This window comes from Styela clava, chromosome 14 (assembly GCF_964204865.1).
Source record: "Styela clava chromosome 14, kaStyClav1.hap1.2, whole genome shotgun sequence".
Classification (NCBI taxonomy): Eukaryota; Metazoa; Chordata; class Ascidiacea; order Stolidobranchia; family Styelidae; genus Styela; species Styela clava.
In genome coordinates, this window is record NC_135263.1 from 91,682 (window position 1) to 111,639 (window position 19,958).

The following is a 19,958-nucleotide window of genomic DNA, read 5'->3' on the forward strand; positions in this document are numbered from 1 at the left end:
AGCTTATTAAAACTTGGGAGAGATTTTAAGAATTCATCAGTTGGGCGGAGGACAAGGGCACCGTGGCGTAGCAAGACTCCCATGGGCCCTCCCGCAAAAATATTTCGTGGAAATGACCCTAAAAACTCTCGGACATAAGCTAAGACAACGTTTTTTTACATTTCGTCAAAAAGAATAACATGTCGGTGTAAAAAGGCAATGGCAACCTAAAATTTGCGTTTCCGCGTTAGCAAACTCATTCACCATCTTCGCCACCTGGCATTGTGACGTAACAAAACGATCTGAGCAGAACTGACATCAACATTATAAGATGTGCATTACTGGTTTTGCAATGCAGCTTTTGATTTTGCAGCTTAACCCCCCCCCCCCCCCCCCCCCAAGCGACCGCGGGGGTGGATGCCACGCCACTGTATGCAGTTGTTGCATGCAGTTGTTGCATGGGGATCAGCCTCCAAGTCAAAACTAAATCCTATTAAAGTTTTACAGAACAGGGCCGTTAAAATTCTCTATAGGCCTACTGCTCATATTAACATGAATATTATGTATCATGAAACTGGTGTCCTGAAGTATACCGATATTTATCATCTAGAAATTGGTAAGTTGATGCACCAATTCCACAATTGTTGCCTGCCACAGGCATTTAATAACTATTTTGTCAAGCAAAGCAATGTTCACAATTATAACACTAGATCAGCATCCACTTCATCACTCCATGTACCTCGACAGACTTACACTAAAACGCAAAATTCACTCAAATATAAGGGTGTTGTTATGTGGAATGCTCTCCGTGCTGATTTACGAAGCATGTCATACCAACTTTTCAAATCAAATATGAAAAAGAATTTCGTGTCGACTTACTTCGAATGTTTGTAACAACCCGACCAAGATCTTTATTGTGGCTGCTTATATGACACCACCTGAAAAAAAATATAATGTGAAAGGTTATTGAATCACTGCAATGACCTAGTAATTACTGTATACTTGCAATAGTTAATATATTATGTCTTCATTACTTTACAGCAACAATCTTTCTCAATTTATAGCTCTTGTATCTTTATATGACAAACGTTCATTACTGTATTTACTTTAATGTAGTGAATGAGTTCATATCTGATTTCTGTAATTGAATCAATGCCCAGAGCATTGATGACACATGTTATTCATATGTTAAAAAGCAAACAAAACATGTCCTATTAACATTATTTTTTTTGTCGACTTACTTCCAATTGTTTGAAACAATTTGTCTCCTAAGTTGTTGTATTACTGTTTTCATACCCTCACCTAAAACAGAGTGAATAATGTTATTGAACTATTCCTAATGACCAAGTACTGTAAATATGGCTTAGCTGTGATAATTGACGTAATTATTGCATTACTAATTTTCTCATTACGCTGTCCTTATATGTTCAAACTGTTGTCCAGTGCAAATTATTCTTTTAATGGACCACGTCTGCATTGATATACAGTATATCACTGCAGCACTGAGTACCGTTACCGGTACCTACCACGTTACCGTATCTCGTTTAATTTAATTTTAGCGTCACAGATATTCCGTCTTTCTATTTAATGCTACAAGATTTTATTACCTGTTTCTTTGCTCTCAATATCCACCGCGTCTAATTGAAAGCCAGTGTTACGCCTTCGGAATCTGACGTTTATTGGCGACTGTTAGACAATGCGCATCACAATACAGCAATAGTATTGTTGTGACACAGTCCATTAATACCATCTCCATGGTTACCAAGTTAGTGGTGTTCAGAGTCGTGTTTTGTTGAAGTGAGCGACTGTTGATTATAGCAGATTGCCTCGAGATATTGTATGCATTTTATTTTCCAATTTATTTACACTGTATTTGACTTTTTCTTCTTTATAATATAGTGTCCAGAGTTATTTTATAGGTGCCGCTGCTCGATAACCACCACTGATTTCCCGCGTCCTTTTCATCCTGTAATATGGCCTATTTATAATTCATTGCCATTTGCATGTTTGCGCCTATTTAAACTATGGTTATATCTAAACTACTTATTAGTGTTTATAGTGTTCGCAATCAGGCTATTTCTAGACAATATATACAACACGTATCAGCATTTCAGACCTTTACTTACCCGATTAATCAGGGAATACCCTACGAGTTATCCGATGGGATGGGATTTTCAAACCTGTACCGGTACATTTTATTCTTAAAACATAACTTCCGAGTTTCCAAATTAAATTAGATGACGAATCTTGGGTGTCGCTGCTCGATAACCAAATTTGGTTCCCCGCAGCTTCCCTTCCCCAGTAAAAATGTGTGTTAAATTTTGTTTATCTTTTGATTTTGTATGTTATTTTTTTGCTGGTTGGAAAAAATAAAATTGACTATGACTATGACTGCAAGGGCAATTAATGATATCAACACGAAGATTTAATTTGGTTACATCTGGTCAATCGGACCGACTAGGAGTCCCGCTTTCAAGTTGAAATCACTCGGTTAAAATTTCGATTGAAATTTTGAGCAAGTTTGTCCCTGAATCACGGTATTTTTATGGGGCTGTATGTGTATTATCTCGGTTTTAAGATTCCTGTAGAAAGTATTTTGATTTCAGTTGTCAACAGAGCCAGTAGTCAAAGTTTTACATGTCTTTTAATCGTGGTATTTTGTTGCATTATCGAGTGTGTTGTCTCAGTTTTGGATGAAATCTAGATAGTGTTTTGATTGATATCATAAACAGGTACTTCACCTGTTCAACTCGTATTAACCTTTTTGAACCTGTTTAATTTCAGGAAATGAACATTTGAAACCGTTGCCTTTTTAAACTAGTATAACCCTGGCATCACATTTTGCACATTCTAACCATTGCTAACAAATTAAACCAAATTTTACCTCCCAACCGAAAAGCTTGCGAACCCCTGGCATTAACATCTAAGACATTGGCTTAATTGTATTGTTTGCTTTCTACCAGTTGAACATGTTTTATTAGAATAGAAAAAAATCTCGGAATCGTCGGATAAAGCTAACAGCAATTGTGAATGTCAAGCAGAGCTAAAATTGAAAGTGCTGTTTGTTTCTGAATCACGATATTTTCTTAAGTCTGTTTGTGAATTATCTCAATTTTAAGAGAACTGTAGTAATTACTTGGATTTCAGTTGTCAACAGAGTCAGAAGTCAAAGTGTTAAATGTCTTCTAATCCCGGTATTTTGTTGCATTATCGTGTGTGTTGCCTCAGTTTTGGGAGAAATCCAGATAGCGCTTTGACTGATATCAAAATCAGATCCTTGACTGATATATTCAGTGTTAAATTGCTTTACATAATGTTATATAGACACAAACAAAATGGCTATGCAGAAAACAGTCTCAGCGATTGTACATGAGCAGAGGAAAGCCACGTTGCATAACACAACAATACTCACTGATATTTCTGATTCAACTGTGAGTAATCGATATAAATAATATGTTAATCTGTTTAACATGTTTTCAACTGTTTTGACCTGTTTTATTTTAGGAAATGAGCGTTTGAAACTTTTGCCGTTTTGAACTAGGTTAACCCGGCATCACATTTTGCACATTCTAACCATTGTAAAACAATTTGAACCAAATATTACCGCTCCACCTAAGTCTTAGAGGCTTTAAATTCCCTGGCATTAACATCCAAGACATTTACTGAATTGTATTGTTTGCTTTCTACCAGTTGAACATGTTTCATTAGAATAGAAAAAAAATTTTGGAATCGTCGGATAAAGCTAACAGCAATTGTGAATGTCAAGCAGAGCTAAAATTGAGAGTGCTGTTTGTTTCTGAATCACGTTATTTTCTTAAGTCTGTTCGTGAATTATCCCAATTTTAAGAGAACTGTAGTAATTACTTGGATTTCAGTTGTCAACAGAGCCAGAAGTCAAAGTGTTAAATGTCTTCTAATCCCGGTATTTTGTTGCATTATCGTGTGTGTTGTCTCAGTTTTGGGAGAAATCTAGATAGCGCTTTGATTGATATCATAATCAGATCCTTGACTGATATATTCAGTGCTAAATTTGCTTTACATAATGTTATATAGACACAAACAAAATGGCTATTAGAAAACAGTCTCAGCGATTGTACATGAGCAGAAAAAAGGCCACGTTGCATAACACAACAATACTCACTGATATTTCTGATTCAACTGTGAGTAACCGATATAAATAATATGTTAATCTGTTTAACTTGTTTTTAACTGTTACGACCTGTTTTATTTTGGGAAATGAGCGTTTGAAACTTTAGCCGTTTTGAACTAGGATAACCCGACATCACATTTTGCACTTCTAATCATTGTAAAACAATTTAAACCAAATATTACAGCTCCACCTAAGTCTCAAAGGCTTTAAAATCCCTGGCATTAACATCCAAAACATTTACTGAATTGTATTGTTTGCTTTCTACCAGTTGAACATGTTTTATTATAAAGAAAAAAATATCCCTGGAAATCTCGGCTAAAGCTAACAGCAATTGTCCATAAATCACGAGAAACAGTGATTTCCCTCTCCCCACGCTCTCTACAAGTGGTGAAAAAACATCACTCTGAAATATATTTCAACAATAAAGCGTATGTCAAATATCGTCAAAGTGTATAAATGTTGCTGATTCGCGGTATATCGATTCATTATCATGTGTGTATCGATTGAAATTTCAATCAGAGCTAAAATCGAGCGTGCTGTATGTCCCTAAATCACGATATTTTCACGAGTTTGTATGTGCATTTTCTCTTTTTTGAGAGAACTGTAGAACGTACTTTGATCAAAATTGTCATCAAAGCCAGGGCTCAAAGTGTTATATGCCCTTGGATTGCGGTATTATGGTACATTATCATGTGTGTTGTCTCAGTTTCCAGAGAAATCTAGACGATCCTTTGGGTAATATCATATTCAGGTCCTTGACTGATATATTCAGTTTTAAATTTGCTTTACATAATGTTATATTAACGGCAAACAAAATAGCTATGCAGAAAACCGTCTCAACGATTGCACATGAGCAGCGGCCAAGTTGCATAACACAACAATAATCACTGCTTTTTCTGGTTAAATTAAACTTTGAGTAATTGATATAAATAATATGATAACCTGTTCAACTTTTTTTTAACTTTTTTGACCTGTTCGATTTCAGAAAATAGGCGTTTGATACTTTTGTCGCTTTAAACTAGCATAACCCTGGCATCAGATTCTGCACATCCTAACCATTGCTAACGAGTTCAACACAATATCACTCTTACGGGCGTGGTAGTGCCGTGGTCATCATCGTTTCATAAAGATAGAAATAGCAGCATTTACCAACTCTCTTTTTTTGTGACGCAAGAGGTATCCTAAAATTAAAAAAAAAAATCCTCTTTTCACTCTAGAGTAGTGAGTGAGCTTGCATAGGATATATTCCGATGCGAATAGATTGAGGCTTCATTATAACCTATGCTGTTCGGAAATTCGGAATCGGCCTTCATTGAAGAAAAGTTGACTAAAAACTTGGATTCGAAATGAAGATTTCGATTCAATACATTCTTCTTATGTTTATCGAGACATTTCCATTCATTAAAGGTTAGTATAACCGCGCATACTCTGTTGGGTTTGCTTGCATGCCTGACTCTGTTTTATTGCTGCTCGGATTACATATTTGTATCAGAAAGAATATTTATTTAATCCGACGTGGAGGAGACCAGTGTGACGGTGTAAAGATATGGCAAACCTCGATCTCTTATTAAATGTTGGATTGGGTACAGAGAGAATCTAACTAAACTTTCGTTGCACTCCAAATGCGGAAACCGTCATTGAAACGAAAAATAAATGATGATTGTTCGTATTCAATGCGTTGCCGCTGCCGTGCCGTAGATCGTGCTAAATTTCCGTTTCTTCATCATAGTATAGATTTATATATGTGCGACACAGCGCTCTAGTTTTAGGATCTCTAAGGAGAGGATCACCACATTTGGAATGTTTTAGTTTTTGAAACTAAATTTTTGATATTATAATATACATTCGAAATGTTATGTTCAGATTTAAAAATTTGGTTGTAGATTAGCGGGCGTGGTGGCCCATTGATAAAGCGATTAACTCGAAAATTTTGGCATCGCGTAGTAAAATCTCTGGTTCAATTTTATACCCACCATCTCACTTAGGGTGTGAAAAACCGAATAAGCAAGGCCGAATCGACCAGATTGCTGCCCGTCCGCTAATTTCGTATCAGTTGCCGTTCACACAGCGAATTGTTCGGGAAGAAAGACGGATGAAACGTCCAATAAAAACCATCGAAGGGTGTTAAATAAACTACACAATTACCCGGAACTATCTAAATCCGAGACAAAAAGCCGAAAGCAGCAAATTATGAGGGATTTGACTTTTCTAAGATCTGCTCGCCAGAAAAATTGAAACTATCCTCTGAAAGCAGTAATTGAATCGCGGGTATCGATTCGCGCCATAAGGAAATACGTATTGAGTTAGTCTCGTTATGAAAAAAGTTCAGTGACATGATTTCTGTTTATCTTTTTTAAATCTATTTAAAATTGAACAATTTTGATCAATTTCTAATTTTAATTTAACAGGTGAGAAATGCTGGACGCCTATGGTTTGCGACGGGCAACCTACTTGGAGAGACGTTAATACGGCGAGAGCTCTAGCAGTAGTTTCATATTGTTGGTATTGTTTGTAGCAATATACCTATTTTGTTTGAAATCTGAAAACAAAATGAGAAAATTGAACGTTTTAGCTATTTCTTTCATCTATAAGTACTAGAGATTTAAAACTTACTTTAATCGATAGCTTATCGCATATTTTCACGACGTATAGGAACACTTGCTCAGCTAAGGGCGTATTGCACGGTTGTGCAACCTACATATCTATATATTTAGACATCTATCTTGCTCTATTTCAGACGGGACAGGGCACAAAAGACGAACAGAATGCTTTAAAAGGTTTGTTTCCACGATAAAAAAAAATTGAAAATCGATTGCTACTTTCCAATTTGTCAAACGGTCTGATGCCCCCAAACAATCGTTTCATTAGAAAAATTTCGAACCATTTTATATTTTTAATTGCGCCATTTTAAACAATCACATCATGACGTGTTTAGCAATATTCATCTCAAATTCCTTTTCAACCAGAAAAAGGGAGGTTCATATCTTCTGATAAAAAAATTCACTGAATACGGATTGTGAAACTGACGGCTTAATTCCAATTGTGTTTTTATTTAGGTTTCGCAGCTTTAACTGAAAAATTAGACGGTGTAGAAAGTAAGCTCCATCAATTAAAAAAGACGATGGAAGAATCAGAGACGTACTCAGTGTCGCCCTCTGTTGTTGGTGTCAAGGAAACGACCACGCCCTCTGGTGCAGGTGTCAAAGACACGACCACGCCCTCTGCTGCAGGTGCCGAAGAAAAGACCACGCCCTCACTTGCAGGTGTCAAAGAAACGACCACGCTCTCTGTTGCGAGTGTCAAAGGAACTGCCACCTCTGAGGGTATGAAAATATATGTTCTTTTGGTATTGCATGCACTAGAATAGATATTAAAATAGTCCTCTTCAGTCATAGTAATCGGTAATATATCCACATTGCCGTTCAGTAACTCATTCTTACCTAAAAGTACTAAAGACTATATATACATATCTTACGATGAACTTCTAATAACAACTCACTTTTTCACATAGGATTCAAAGACAAGAAAAGTACTTCGGCCCGTACTTCAACCTTCCCTGCTACATCCCTGTGGTCAACTAAGGAAGCCTTTTTCTCTACTTTTCGCCCACAAACTACAAAAGTCGAACAGAGTACAGGTTGGTGTGGCCATTTTTCACTCTAATAATATATTTCGTAGTTTGCTCATCCAGGCTAGTAAAATTTAAAAAAAAGGCTGGTCTGCAGTCTGCATCCTATATTGTTCTAATGTTTAGTTACAGTACGTACCTGCCCAGCACCTAAAACTCCAGACAACGGTACTGTAGACACTATGACCACACATGACCCCAAGTTTGGTCAGACAATCAAATATTCATGCAATGCTGGATATGTTCTTCAAGGACCAAACATTGGAAAATGCGAAGAAAACGGAACCTGGGGGGAAGTGCCCACGTGCGTAGGTAAGTGTTGACCATACCATTGTGTTTTCAAGGATAATTTTCCAAACTCCAATTTGTTCGGTGGTTGGTGCTTTGTGATAATTTTAAGTTATATCTTTGTAATCAAACTCCCAATTACCTTGTGTGGTTTTTAGTTTGAAATCCAATAAGGGATAGTTATGTGGGAGAGGATTGCTGGACTTCTCGCTATTATAGAGTCTTTCACGTAACCGCTGGTCGTTTACGGCTTCCCCACAATCATGTCCATGCTTCTGAAACAAATATTACTATTTCTATATCTGGTTTGCTATATGATTAAACCGTCTCATGTCTTACATCTGCCATGCGATTTATACCGAAAATCCTATATAGAAATCTGATCTAATTCCAAATCGAAATCTGCCTCTTAAGAATTCTTAGAAAACTTGCTTTTGACTTTTTATTGATAATTTTAACTTGTTATCATTTGAAGTCAAACATTCCGACATTAGATTATCTCTGGACTTGTTTCAACCCGATGTCGATTGTGAAGTTCATCCGACTTTACAGCCCTGTTTAGAATAAAATAATATTCAGTTTAGGCCAGAATACAAAACTCAGACCCCCAAAGATTTATGTTGTGTTTCAGTCGATCTCGCATGTGATTTTGAATCTTCAACCAACCCTACATGCGGCTACACGAGAGTTGAAGGAAGATTTAGGAGAGAATACAGAGATAATGACGTTACAGGTATTGTTTCAATATTAAATGCCTTGTTTAGTAAGGAAATTGCTCATGGAGAGTCACCTATTCTTCTGAGTGAGGGCCCGTAACTTTGCTTAGGGATGAGTCTCCTCTACTTCTGAGCGAGTGCCTGCAACCTTGTCTTACAGATGAGTCACCTTTTCTTCTGAGTGAGTGCCCAGAACTTTGCTTACAAATGAGTCACCTTTTCTTCTGACTCAGTGCCTGTAACTTTGCTTAGAAATGAATCTCCTTTACTTCTGAGTGAGTGCCCCTAATTTGCTTAGAAATGAGTCTTCTTTACGTCTGAGTGAGTGCCTATAACTTTGCTTACAAATAAGTCACTTTAACTTCTGAGTGAGTGTCCGTAACTTTGATTAAAAATGAGTCTCTTTTAGTTTCGAGTGAGTGCAAGTAACTTTGCACAGAGAAAAGTCTTCTTCATTTTTGAGTGAGTGCCCGTAACTTTGCTTACAAATGATTCACTTTTATTTCCGAGTGAGTGCAAGTAACTTTGCTTACAAATAAGTCACTTTTACTTCCGATCGAGTGCCGTAACTTTGCTTACAAATGATTCACTTTTATTTCCGAGTGAGTGCAAGTAACTTTGCTTACAAATAAGTCACTTTTACTTCCGATCGACTGCCGTAACTTTGCTTACAAATGATTCACTTTTATTTCCGAGTGAGTGCAAGTAACTTTGCTTACAAATAAGTCACTTTTACTTCCGATCGAGTGCCACTTTTATTTCCGAGTGGATTCATGCAACTTTGCACAGAGAAAAGTCTCCTTCACTTTTGAGTGAGTGCTCATAACTTTGCTTACAAATGAGTCACTTTTACTTCTAACTGAGTGCATTTAATTTTTCTGCAGAGTAAATTCTCCTTCACTTCTGAGCGAGAGCATGTAATTTTGCTTACAAATGAGTCACTGTTATTTCCCAGCGCTCCAGAAGTATGTGTACCAATATCGAGGTAACAAATTTTGTTCCCCTATTTTACATCAAGTTGTGTAAAAGGACTGAAACCTATGGGCAGGGGGTATATTCACTTGACTAACAAAGACAGTTCCCGAACTCGTAATAAAACTAAAATAAGGAAAATCGGAATAAAATTATGGCCTTACCCTGACCTGGTACACATACTACGGGTGACTGTTTTTCCGAGTGAGTGCCTGTAACTGTGCAGAAGGAAAAGTCTCCTTCACTTATGAGTGAGTGCCCGTAACTTTGCTTAAAAATGAGTCACTTTTACTTTTGAGTGAGTGTCCGTAACTTGGCTCAGAGATGAGTCTCCATCACTTCTAAGTCAGTTCCCATAAATTTGCTCAGAGTAGATTCTCCTCAACTTCTGAGTAAGTGCCCATAACTTTGCTCAGAGACGAGCTTTTTTTACTTTCAAGTAAGAGCTGATAAATTTTTAAAATCAGTCTCTTTTACTCCTGTGTGAGTGCTTGTAACTTCTGACTATGGATAGAAAATTCATTACTATTCTAAAATACTTGAATCAAATTTGGAACAGCGAATCATATTCTATTTGTATTTGTAGGAAGAAAGCCTACAATACGACTTAATCATATAGCGAATCAAAGCCTCTACGCGGCTACGCGGTGTTGCGCAGTCAGATTATATCGCAAGAATTGAAATAAATTGTGTCTTTCTTTTATTCTAATTCATCCTAGGCTATGTTCTTGCTGGTAAGGGTAAAATCAGATCGTTACCCAGGGATTTAGTTAGCAATGAAGAACTATGCATGAGTGTCGACGTTAAAGGGACATCTGATGGAGAACTGGTGGCCAAGGCTTACGATGGGACTACAACGTGAGCAGCTAACAATGCATTTGTTTTTTTTACCCGACTATTGGCGCTTTCACTCCAAAGCATGATTTGTCAGTTTTTTAGATGAGGGGTGTGCAACCTGCAAAAATTTGTGAAGCCCACGGAGAAGTGCCAATATAATCTGATACGTGCGAGTAATTCCAATCCTTTTGCAAAACCTATACCTCGGTCCAATTTATTATCTATGCCTATGAACAACGCATATCCTGTCGTCACCCAAAACTTATGTTAAATAAAGTTCACCCAGCGCACACCCAAGATGTTTGCTTTGAGGATCATCTGTGAACGAAATTACTGTTAACCACTGTAATGTACGGAGCTGCTAAACTAAGTATGAAGAACTATACCGGCGCATTTCACATTATTAAATACTGATTGGCGGGATACTTAAGGCAGGTAAAGGTGATACTCTGGTAAAAAGAGCTAAATATTAATTTAATATAAATGAGTTTCCTGAAAAGCAGAATAACTAATTTTAAACTAATATTTTGAAAGTCTTATTATGCAGAGACATCATTGATATATGTTGTGTTATTTTTAGGAAAGCATTCTGGCCGTTTTCGGCCTCGACTAACTGGAAAACCGAGAAATTCAATTTGAAGAAAGTAAACTCTGCTGATACCAAGGTTTGCAACACATTTTTTAGCCAATTAAATCGGAATTGCCCTGGATGTGAATCCCGTCTTACATTACAATATAGGTTTTTAGGATTTTGATGGAGCGTGGTCTAGCTTCATCGGCGTGCAGAGAGTTGTAATCATTTCTTTGAATAATTGGAGTTTCTCCAGAATCCCTTTACGAAATGTGAATACATATTCGACGTTTCATTAGCTTCTTACTCCACATGTGTAAACCGCAAATGTAGATCTTTTGACTCTGTGAGAACCCAATTCTGATTTCACTCAGAGACTAATTCCAACTTGACAAAATATTTGATGCGAATTACCCTACTCTGATTCAAACCAAAAATCTAAGTTGCTAGCTTCGTAGTTTGAACGTTCGATTCCTACATTCGATCATTTAAAGCAGTGTTTACCAAGATTTTTCCATCCACGTAACATTTCGAGGTTTTATGCAGTGCTCGCATACAACCTAAATATATTTTACGCACTGAAGATGGTCAAATTTTTCCAAACTTTTATGATATCATAATCACGCATTTCAATCTATGCAAAGTGTAATACCAATTTTTTTTTAATAAGCAACATCAGTTACGGACTTAGTTCGAATACTTTTAATTTTTACTATCCGGATAACGGATATATTCGGGTATTCCGTATTTTTAACTATCCAGTTTACCGGATAATTACTGCTAATTTTAGAGAGCCGATTCACAAGATTTTTGCGGTGAATTGGGACATAATTCGCCCAAAATCAATAGGCTTCTGGTCCGAGATAAGATGAATGCACATGCAAAATCTGGAGCAGATTCAATCTCGCTTTCGTGAGATATCGCGTGCATCTAACAGACAAACATACAGACATACAGACAAATACCTATCAACATACTTACAGATTAAAAACGATAAGTAATAAATACATTGCGCTATGGCCGAACGACGAGCAGCTGATAATATAAGTCGCTTTCGAATAGTAAAGCAGTTTGTTTACTATTGATTACGTCAAATGCAAAATGAGCTCAGCAGCGTAGGCTGAATAGGGTTGCACAATAACCACTTAGACGGGAGTACTATAGCCGCCTAGTACATTCTATGGCGTCACATGTGTGAAAAAAGACGTTCCTCCCGAAGGCCGTTTAATACCACGACGACAAAGCTTTAAAAAACTCAAAATCAACCACATCGCAACCAAGAGCTCCCTTTGGTCGAATAAAAAACAGAATGTACTCGCATACCACCTGAAAGACCATCGCGTACCAATGTAGTACCCGTACCACAGGTTGGGAATCACTGATTTAAAGCTTTCTCAACTTTCACTCTACCCTCTAACCTAGCAGCCTTGCCCAAACTTGAATGTTTTTATTTTTAATTCCATTCAGGTGCAACTAGAGCTTGAGGCATCCGATAATGTAGAGTTAGACAACATAACAACTTTGAACTCTTCCGAATGTTATGGTCTAGGTAAGTGCAGAAAAATTTATTTAGTCAATGGCAGAGTTGTTGCAGCTTTGAATGTTTTCCTCGACGTTTTCAGGTTCAAACCCCATTTATTCATAGTGATGAATGCTGTGTCAGTGGTCGATTTCACAAGTGTATCTGTGACTTCTTGCACAAAGCCTTGTTTGTAGTGAAGTGAAATTTCACAAATTTAAAACAATCACAAACAAATATTTTTTGTAGCTACTCCATGTGTCAAGCGAAATCTAGACAGCGGAACAATTTCTCCCGAACAGGACTTGTACAGTGTGGATCAGGAGGTCAGTTACTCTTGCAGCAATGGTTACACTTTAGAAGGGGGACAGACGGGAATATGCAAAGCTAACGGTTTATGGTCCACAACACCAGTGTGCAGCAAGACAAGTGAGTTAATTTTCTTGGACGATCAGTACTATTCAAATTCCATTCTCAATCTGCATATGGCAGCCCAATAGCCCTGAATGAAGAAGCCATTTAAATGGCTATTATGACCATCCATCCTTATCTCTAACCTGCTACCTGTACAGCAGCCCAATAGCCCTGTACGAAAATGGCGATTGGCAATTTAAATGGCGATTGAAACCATATATCCATCCATATTTCTAACCTGCTGTCTGTATGGCAGCCCAATAGCCCTTCATAGAAGAGGCATACCTACTGTATATATGGCATCCCAATAGCTCTGTATGGAGGGGAAAAATATAAATGGCGATTGAGACCATATATCCATCCCTATTTCTAACCTGCTGTCTGTATGGCAGCCCAATAGCCCTTCATAGAAGAGGCATTTAAATGACGATCGGAAACATATATCCATTCTTAACCTACTGTATATATGGCATCCCAATAGCTCTGTATGGAGTGGGAAAATATAAATGACGATTGGGACCATACATTCATCCTTAACCTACTGTCTATATGGCAGCCCAATAGCCCTAAATGGGGAGATCATTCAAATAGCGATTTGACCGGCATTTAAAAAAAAAAATAGTTATCTAATACTCTCTACGTCAGTGGTTCTTAAACTTTTTCGAGCGCGACCCAAATCTGAGTTTTATGAATACTCGCGACCCAATCCTAAATAACGCAAAATGTGTTTTTAATGTTAGTACAGTTTGACTCAAATACAGACAACTATTTATTAGAAACAGTCCATTGACTCAGTGAGATTGATGAAACTGGGATTTCCTTTTCATTATATCTTCAATACACAGCTCTATTTTACATAACGCAATACGCAAGTGTCGGTGTCGTTGCTCGATAACCAATGCTGGTTTATCACGTCCCCTTTCACCCTGAAATGTATTATTTTCCTCTCTTTTCTTATCTCGTTCTGTATGTACAGTGTGTATTTCTTGGTGATAAAATAAATTACTGATTACTGATTACAAGTTGTCACGGGTATCGAGGCGATTGCGAGCTTAGTTTTGATAACAAGTGCCTTGTCGCGAATTGTAGCAGAAAAGGCGTCCGCTGTCCGTCGCAAACACGACATCCTAGCTGGCCTTCGGTATCTCTCGCAATATACAACTTTTTACTCATCAAATGTGCACACACTGCTTCGTTCGCGGTAAATGGTGCCTCGAGATGAAGTCACATTTTCTCTAGATATTGAATAATCTAATGTCGAGAAGCGAGCTTTTTCAATGCGTCGTCTATTACAATTTACAATACCAAAAAGACACCCATTTTTGGTTATTTTAATCCACTAAGACGACATTCCACGCGGTCAACACAACGTTGTATGGTTACCGATACCATGAAAATAATACACGTGACTGGCATATCAAAATTGTGATGTAACAATGAGCTCAAGACAGTTCTTTCCGTGAATGAAATTTTATATTCCATTATTTTTAAATACCAGAGTTTAGAAGCTAAATTGAAACATTGGGAAATCTGAAAATTCGTCCGTCTCCTCTTAGATTGCCCTTGCATTGACGACCTTGTCGCGACCCATTTTTAAACCTTCCGCGACCCATGCTTTAAGAACCACTGCTCTACGTTATAGCTGTCTCTCGGCTCATATTAAAATTAATTTCTTCAAGTCTAATTGATCTGTATTATCTAGTGCATATTTCACTGCTATAAATCCCCAGCTTCAATAGCTCAGTAGTTGCCAGTAATTTGCTCAGAGAAACGTTTGCCTTATTTCTGAGTGAGTTCGCGTGACTTTTCTAAAGCAAATTTGATGACGTGTGATCAAATCTACTGAAGAGCTCACAATCATATTATTATAAAAACTGCAAAAGACAATAATCCTCAATACAGGTTATTAAAAAAAGTAGAAATAAATATTCTCCTAATAGTTTCATAAATGTATGACTTTAAACTCTTGTGACGGCGCTTCAGAAGTATGTGTACCAATATGGAGGTAGCTAACTTTGTTGGCATATTTTACATCGAGTTGTGTAAAGCGACTAAAATTTGTGGCAGGGGGATATTCACTTGACTAACACAGACAGTCACCAAACTCGTAATAGAACTAACATAAGGGAAATCAGAATAAATTTATGGCCCAACCCTTACCTGGTACACATACTACGGGAGCACATTATTGGCTGCGTTTTTATTTCAGAATGTGGAGTTGTATATAATTCGAAATGTTTCCTAGCGATCGTTAATAAATCGCCGACCGTCACATTGAGCGTCGCTGAATCTCTTTGCGAAAACAAACTGGCTAACATTTACGACGTCACACACTACAACCTACTGCTCAATTATTTACGATCAATAATTCCTGATAGAGAAATAGCGAGTTATGTTTTTACGGGAATGACTTACAAGGTAAGTGGAGTCTGAATCCTGTTGTTTATGCGAACTCATTATAAAATATGGCCGATATTGTTTTCGCATATTCATGTACCATAACACTTTATCTTGTGACTAAACCATATAGCCTTACCATAGGGCAGTAGTTAAAATCGGGTCCTTTATGAAACTGACTACATCAGACTGATATCAAATTTGACTTTCCTACTAGATATAAAAAATTCGTGTGCCAGCGACTTCCAGTTTCTATCAAAAAATTCGTCTTCAAAACTTCCTTCTCCATGTGATGTTTCCGGGTAATTCAAAAATTTGACTCAAACACCAACGGAACGATTAGACTTTACAGCTCATATACTGAATATGAGATATAAGTTGATATAAGTGTATATTCTATTCAATTCTCATCCACGTTCGGTAATCACTGAGGTGTGACTGAGCAAAATATTCACGCGAAGGTGTCATGGTTCATTCAGTTTTTACTGGAAACCAAATGAGTTTGTTTAGCTTTGTCAGATCATTTGACAAAGATTACTGGTAAAATTTTACTTAACTATTCTCTCAAACTGCCATTTGGTTCATTTCTGAAAATATATTTTTCATTTAACAGAACGGTCAACTATATTCAATGACGAACCAAGCTATATCTTTGCCAGCTGAAGTTTGGCGTCCTGATTATCCGGTTGCCATTGCATCGCGCCCGAGTGTTGCTGTCGTTGTCAGGCAAGACCAGGAAAACAACGATCAAGGTTCTTTTAATACCGGAACTACCAATTCACTTACCGGAGCCATCTGTGAAAATGAATTATAAATAGGTCTGTCTAGTGAATAATGAATGAACAAAAACGTCAGATTAATTGAGTTTAAGAGTAATTGATATTCGCCCTAGTAACCTAACTGAAATTTTAAATGACTATTTTCACAGTTGATACTTCTATTTGATAAATGCATTCAAAACGTCACGATGATAGAGTTTGCGCGAAAACCTGAGATGTTCAAATCCTCACTCTGAACAAGGCTCTGTACAGTGGGTTACTTATACTTGGAAAACTAAGAATCGTTTGTTTTGGCTCCTCTTGAACTGTGATACAAAGATCAAAATGAGCCTGAGGTACATAGGTCACAGTCGGCCTATTATAAGATTGTATGTTTGCATGACATTTTGAATAAGATTTGAAATTAAATTGAAAAGAGACGAGCCGATGAATCGGTGTCCATGCTCTCTTATTTACTCCACACAAGTAATGCCACTGAGTTCAAACCTGAGTCATGTATGTTGAACCGATGCGATTTAACGCTCAATTATTTGAATTGTCTGTCTGTCGTGTTTTCTTGGGTAGGAATTCCCATAAAACTGCATCCATTGTTAGATTTCTACTGAACAAACTATATTTTAATTCTTAGATGTTTTCAAAAAAATGTGTGAGTTTATTATTTTAACCCAATTTGTTTCTGAGTGAATGTAAATAATCTTGAAATGTTAGCGATTTAGTTTATACAAATATATATTTCGTATTCAGTAAATTTCGGTGAATTACAAAACTGTTCGATACTTTCTAAAAAAAAGGTTCGTATCTTTAACCTCCTAATATTTAAAGAAATAAAAAAGTATAAAAAGACATCGTCTTCGAATAATTGCCATTGAACCCTTTTTTTGATAAGACTGTGAATCAGAGAAACTCTAATTTTGACAACGCACTTTCGTTAATAGACAGTTAAGAACGCTGAGTAAAAGTAATGTTTTCTTTTAATCTATGAGGAGTTTTTTGACTTATTCTGAAAACATTGAAAATCTACAATTCCGACAAATTCAGTCTCTTGCTCGAGTGGGAACTTGCTCAACTCCGACTCCACAGTCGTGTCTTTTGTAAAAATTTTCATTTTATGATGAATTGTTTTATGCAAATTTAGATTTATTTAGAAAACTTGAAAGCAAAATTAACCATAAAACCAAAGTACAGAAGAGTCTTGATATAAAAATAGTTGGCCGGAATGGATTGATATTACTTTTCCTTATTTTTTTTTTTTGCAGAATTTCCTCTCTTTTTGCTATTTTAACTTTTTTACCGACGAATACCTTTTTAGAACGTCGTCTCACGATTAAAACACTTTAAGTAATAGCTGTGTAATTGTTGTTACTTATTCTCGACTTAAATATTTTGCACATAGTTTTCACACTTATTTCTGATATAAGACCAAGCTCTCATACCTTTTTATATCCCAGCTAGGTCCATATGTTCCAGATAAAATACTCACATTAATTGGAAGATTTTTTGCTGAGAAACCCTTTTTGTTGATTTACCTAACTTTTGGGTCCTAGTTTTCAATTGTCTTTTATATTCTAACTCGACATACTTTTCATTAAATTAAAGTTTCGTTGTGATCTGAAGGAAATGCAAGAAATTCAAATTTGTCAGAAAATTATCAGTATTTAAAATAAATTACAGCAGAAAGTTTTATATTTCGTAAGACCCTCTCATGCTCTCGAAACATGGCAAAAATTTCATTTCTGCATTTCGCTTTTTATTTTTCTTGTGTGTGAATTAGTGTGATATACAATTTTTTCATTAACTTTGCTCTGGTATTATATTTCTGAATCTTATCATTTTCTGCAAAATATTTTGACATAACAAATTATTTTTGCCGAACTGAACTCCAAATGAAATTCATGAAAAATAATTTGAACTTCTAGTGCAGAAATATTATTTGCTACTTTGTGTGAATAAAATTGTCTTGCAAAACGCTATCGACGTATTTTTAAAATAATAGAGACTAAATATTTTCTCAGAAAACTAATAACTTAGCTTAATAGGAGAATTGGAATTCGAAAACAGTTATATTCCAGTTGTCCGGAAAAAAACTTCCTCCAGCATGGCGCATTCCAGAATATAAATATGAGATAGAATTTACATAGTTTGAATGCGGAAAGCCGATATGATATATATAATTATATGACGGACCACGGCTTCTTATTTAATTACCAGTCCATGTCAGGTATGAGATCAGTGATGCACATTTAGAAAATATCCAGTGACGCATGTGCGAAATGTTATCAAGCGTAATGCAACATCAAGTGTCACATTAAATGTCATTTGTAATTTTTTATTTTAGTAAAACAACTGAGTTGTTTTCGCACGAGTTATCGCAGTCTTCGCGCGCTGGGTAAAACTTCAACTTCTTATCTGTGTGAAAAAATTGTGATTCATTGGTCATCCATTTGTTTTTTAGCTTTCTTCACCGACGCAAAAGCATAGTAAACGGAAAAGTAGTTGGTCTCGTAGAAACGCAATCGATTTCGACTAATCGTCCGACATTTTTAATATGGTATGTTTCAGTACACAAAGGTTAGTCGAAAATTCCTATGTTGCGTCAATCTATAATAAAAAACAAGACGCAACGGATGCGTAGGCTACACAGGGGCTAGAAAAAATAATAAGTTTTTCTAACTCAGATGTACGGAATGTTTCTATCATATCACCATTTACTATTACTGACATAAAAATGCACAAAGAAAAATGAAGACAAGAAAATTTACGAATATTCATTTAATGGAAAAAGAAATTCTTTGTAAATTGTTAGCTCATCGTGAAGCGGAATCAACATCCTTTTTGTAAAGCCATCCATTACAAATATAACCTTTCATTTTAGAGAGCATAATGATGTGTAGCTACTTGCAATTCAAGTAATGAAATGGATAAATCAGTATCCGTAGTATTCAGAAAAGTACACACAACATCATCTTCCGATCAGCAGCATCAGCAAATTTATTTTTAGCACCGGATTTGTATTTCACTGCATAATCCAGTGTTTCTTAACCCGGGTTCGATCGAACCCCTGGGATTTGGTGCAGCTGTACTAGGGATTCGACGACGGTCCTGTGAAACTGTTGTGTATTATGAAGTATTTCTCTAAATATGTAAAAATAACTATATATACTTTGAAGAAGCAATCAAAATTTCAACATTCAGACCATTTATAGAATAGCTCATTTATGTGTATTATTGCGCAGATAAATGTTTTATAAAACCTGTCAATGAGAGAAATCACGCGCTCGGATGAACCTCCGTATGTCTATATTTTAAGATGCTTTCTGATTTCCAAATATTTAAGGTTGTTATTACAAACCTCGAAGTTTTGAATCTGAATATTTGCGTAAACGGCATGTTTATTTATAACCTACTAATAGAAAGTAGTCAAAGTAGTCTAAGTCAGTAGTCAAAATTTTACAAACAAGGTAAATATGACTAAAAAAAAATGAATGAGAAATCAGGGCAATTTGAGTTTCACTGAAAAATAGAATTTCCACAAAGTATTATTTCATGGCGGAGCTTTGCGTAAAAATATCATCACCATCCTTAATATAACGCTTATACATGTTGAAATCTGTAATGTCTATGACTTGAGCCACCAATGTTTCCGATACAGTATCTCAGCTTCTGGATCACCAATGTTGTCATTTTACTTTCGCCGTTTTGCCCATCTCC

The 19,958-nt window shown here is 36.4% G+C and overlaps 1 protein-coding gene across 1 annotated transcript; it reads left to right on the plus strand.

Annotated features, from left to right (window-relative positions):
• Nucleotides 1-6,849: 6,849 nt before the first annotated feature.
• Nucleotides 6,850-17,997, plus strand: LOC120341637 (E-selectin-like). Its single transcript, XM_078120049.1, has 11 exons — nucleotides 6,850-6,906; nucleotides 7,186-7,452; nucleotides 7,641-7,766; nucleotides 7,884-8,069; nucleotides 8,677-8,778; nucleotides 10,453-10,591; nucleotides 11,151-11,235; nucleotides 12,609-12,690; nucleotides 12,910-13,089; nucleotides 15,320-15,492; nucleotides 16,085-17,997. The coding sequence occupies exons 2-11, from the start codon at nucleotides 7,251-7,253 to the stop codon at nucleotides 16,283-16,285; spliced, it is 1,476 nt and encodes a 491-aa protein (XP_077976175.1). The 5' UTR covers nucleotides 6,850-6,906; nucleotides 7,186-7,250; the 3' UTR covers nucleotides 16,286-17,997.
• Nucleotides 17,998-19,958: the final 1,961 nt, after the last annotated feature.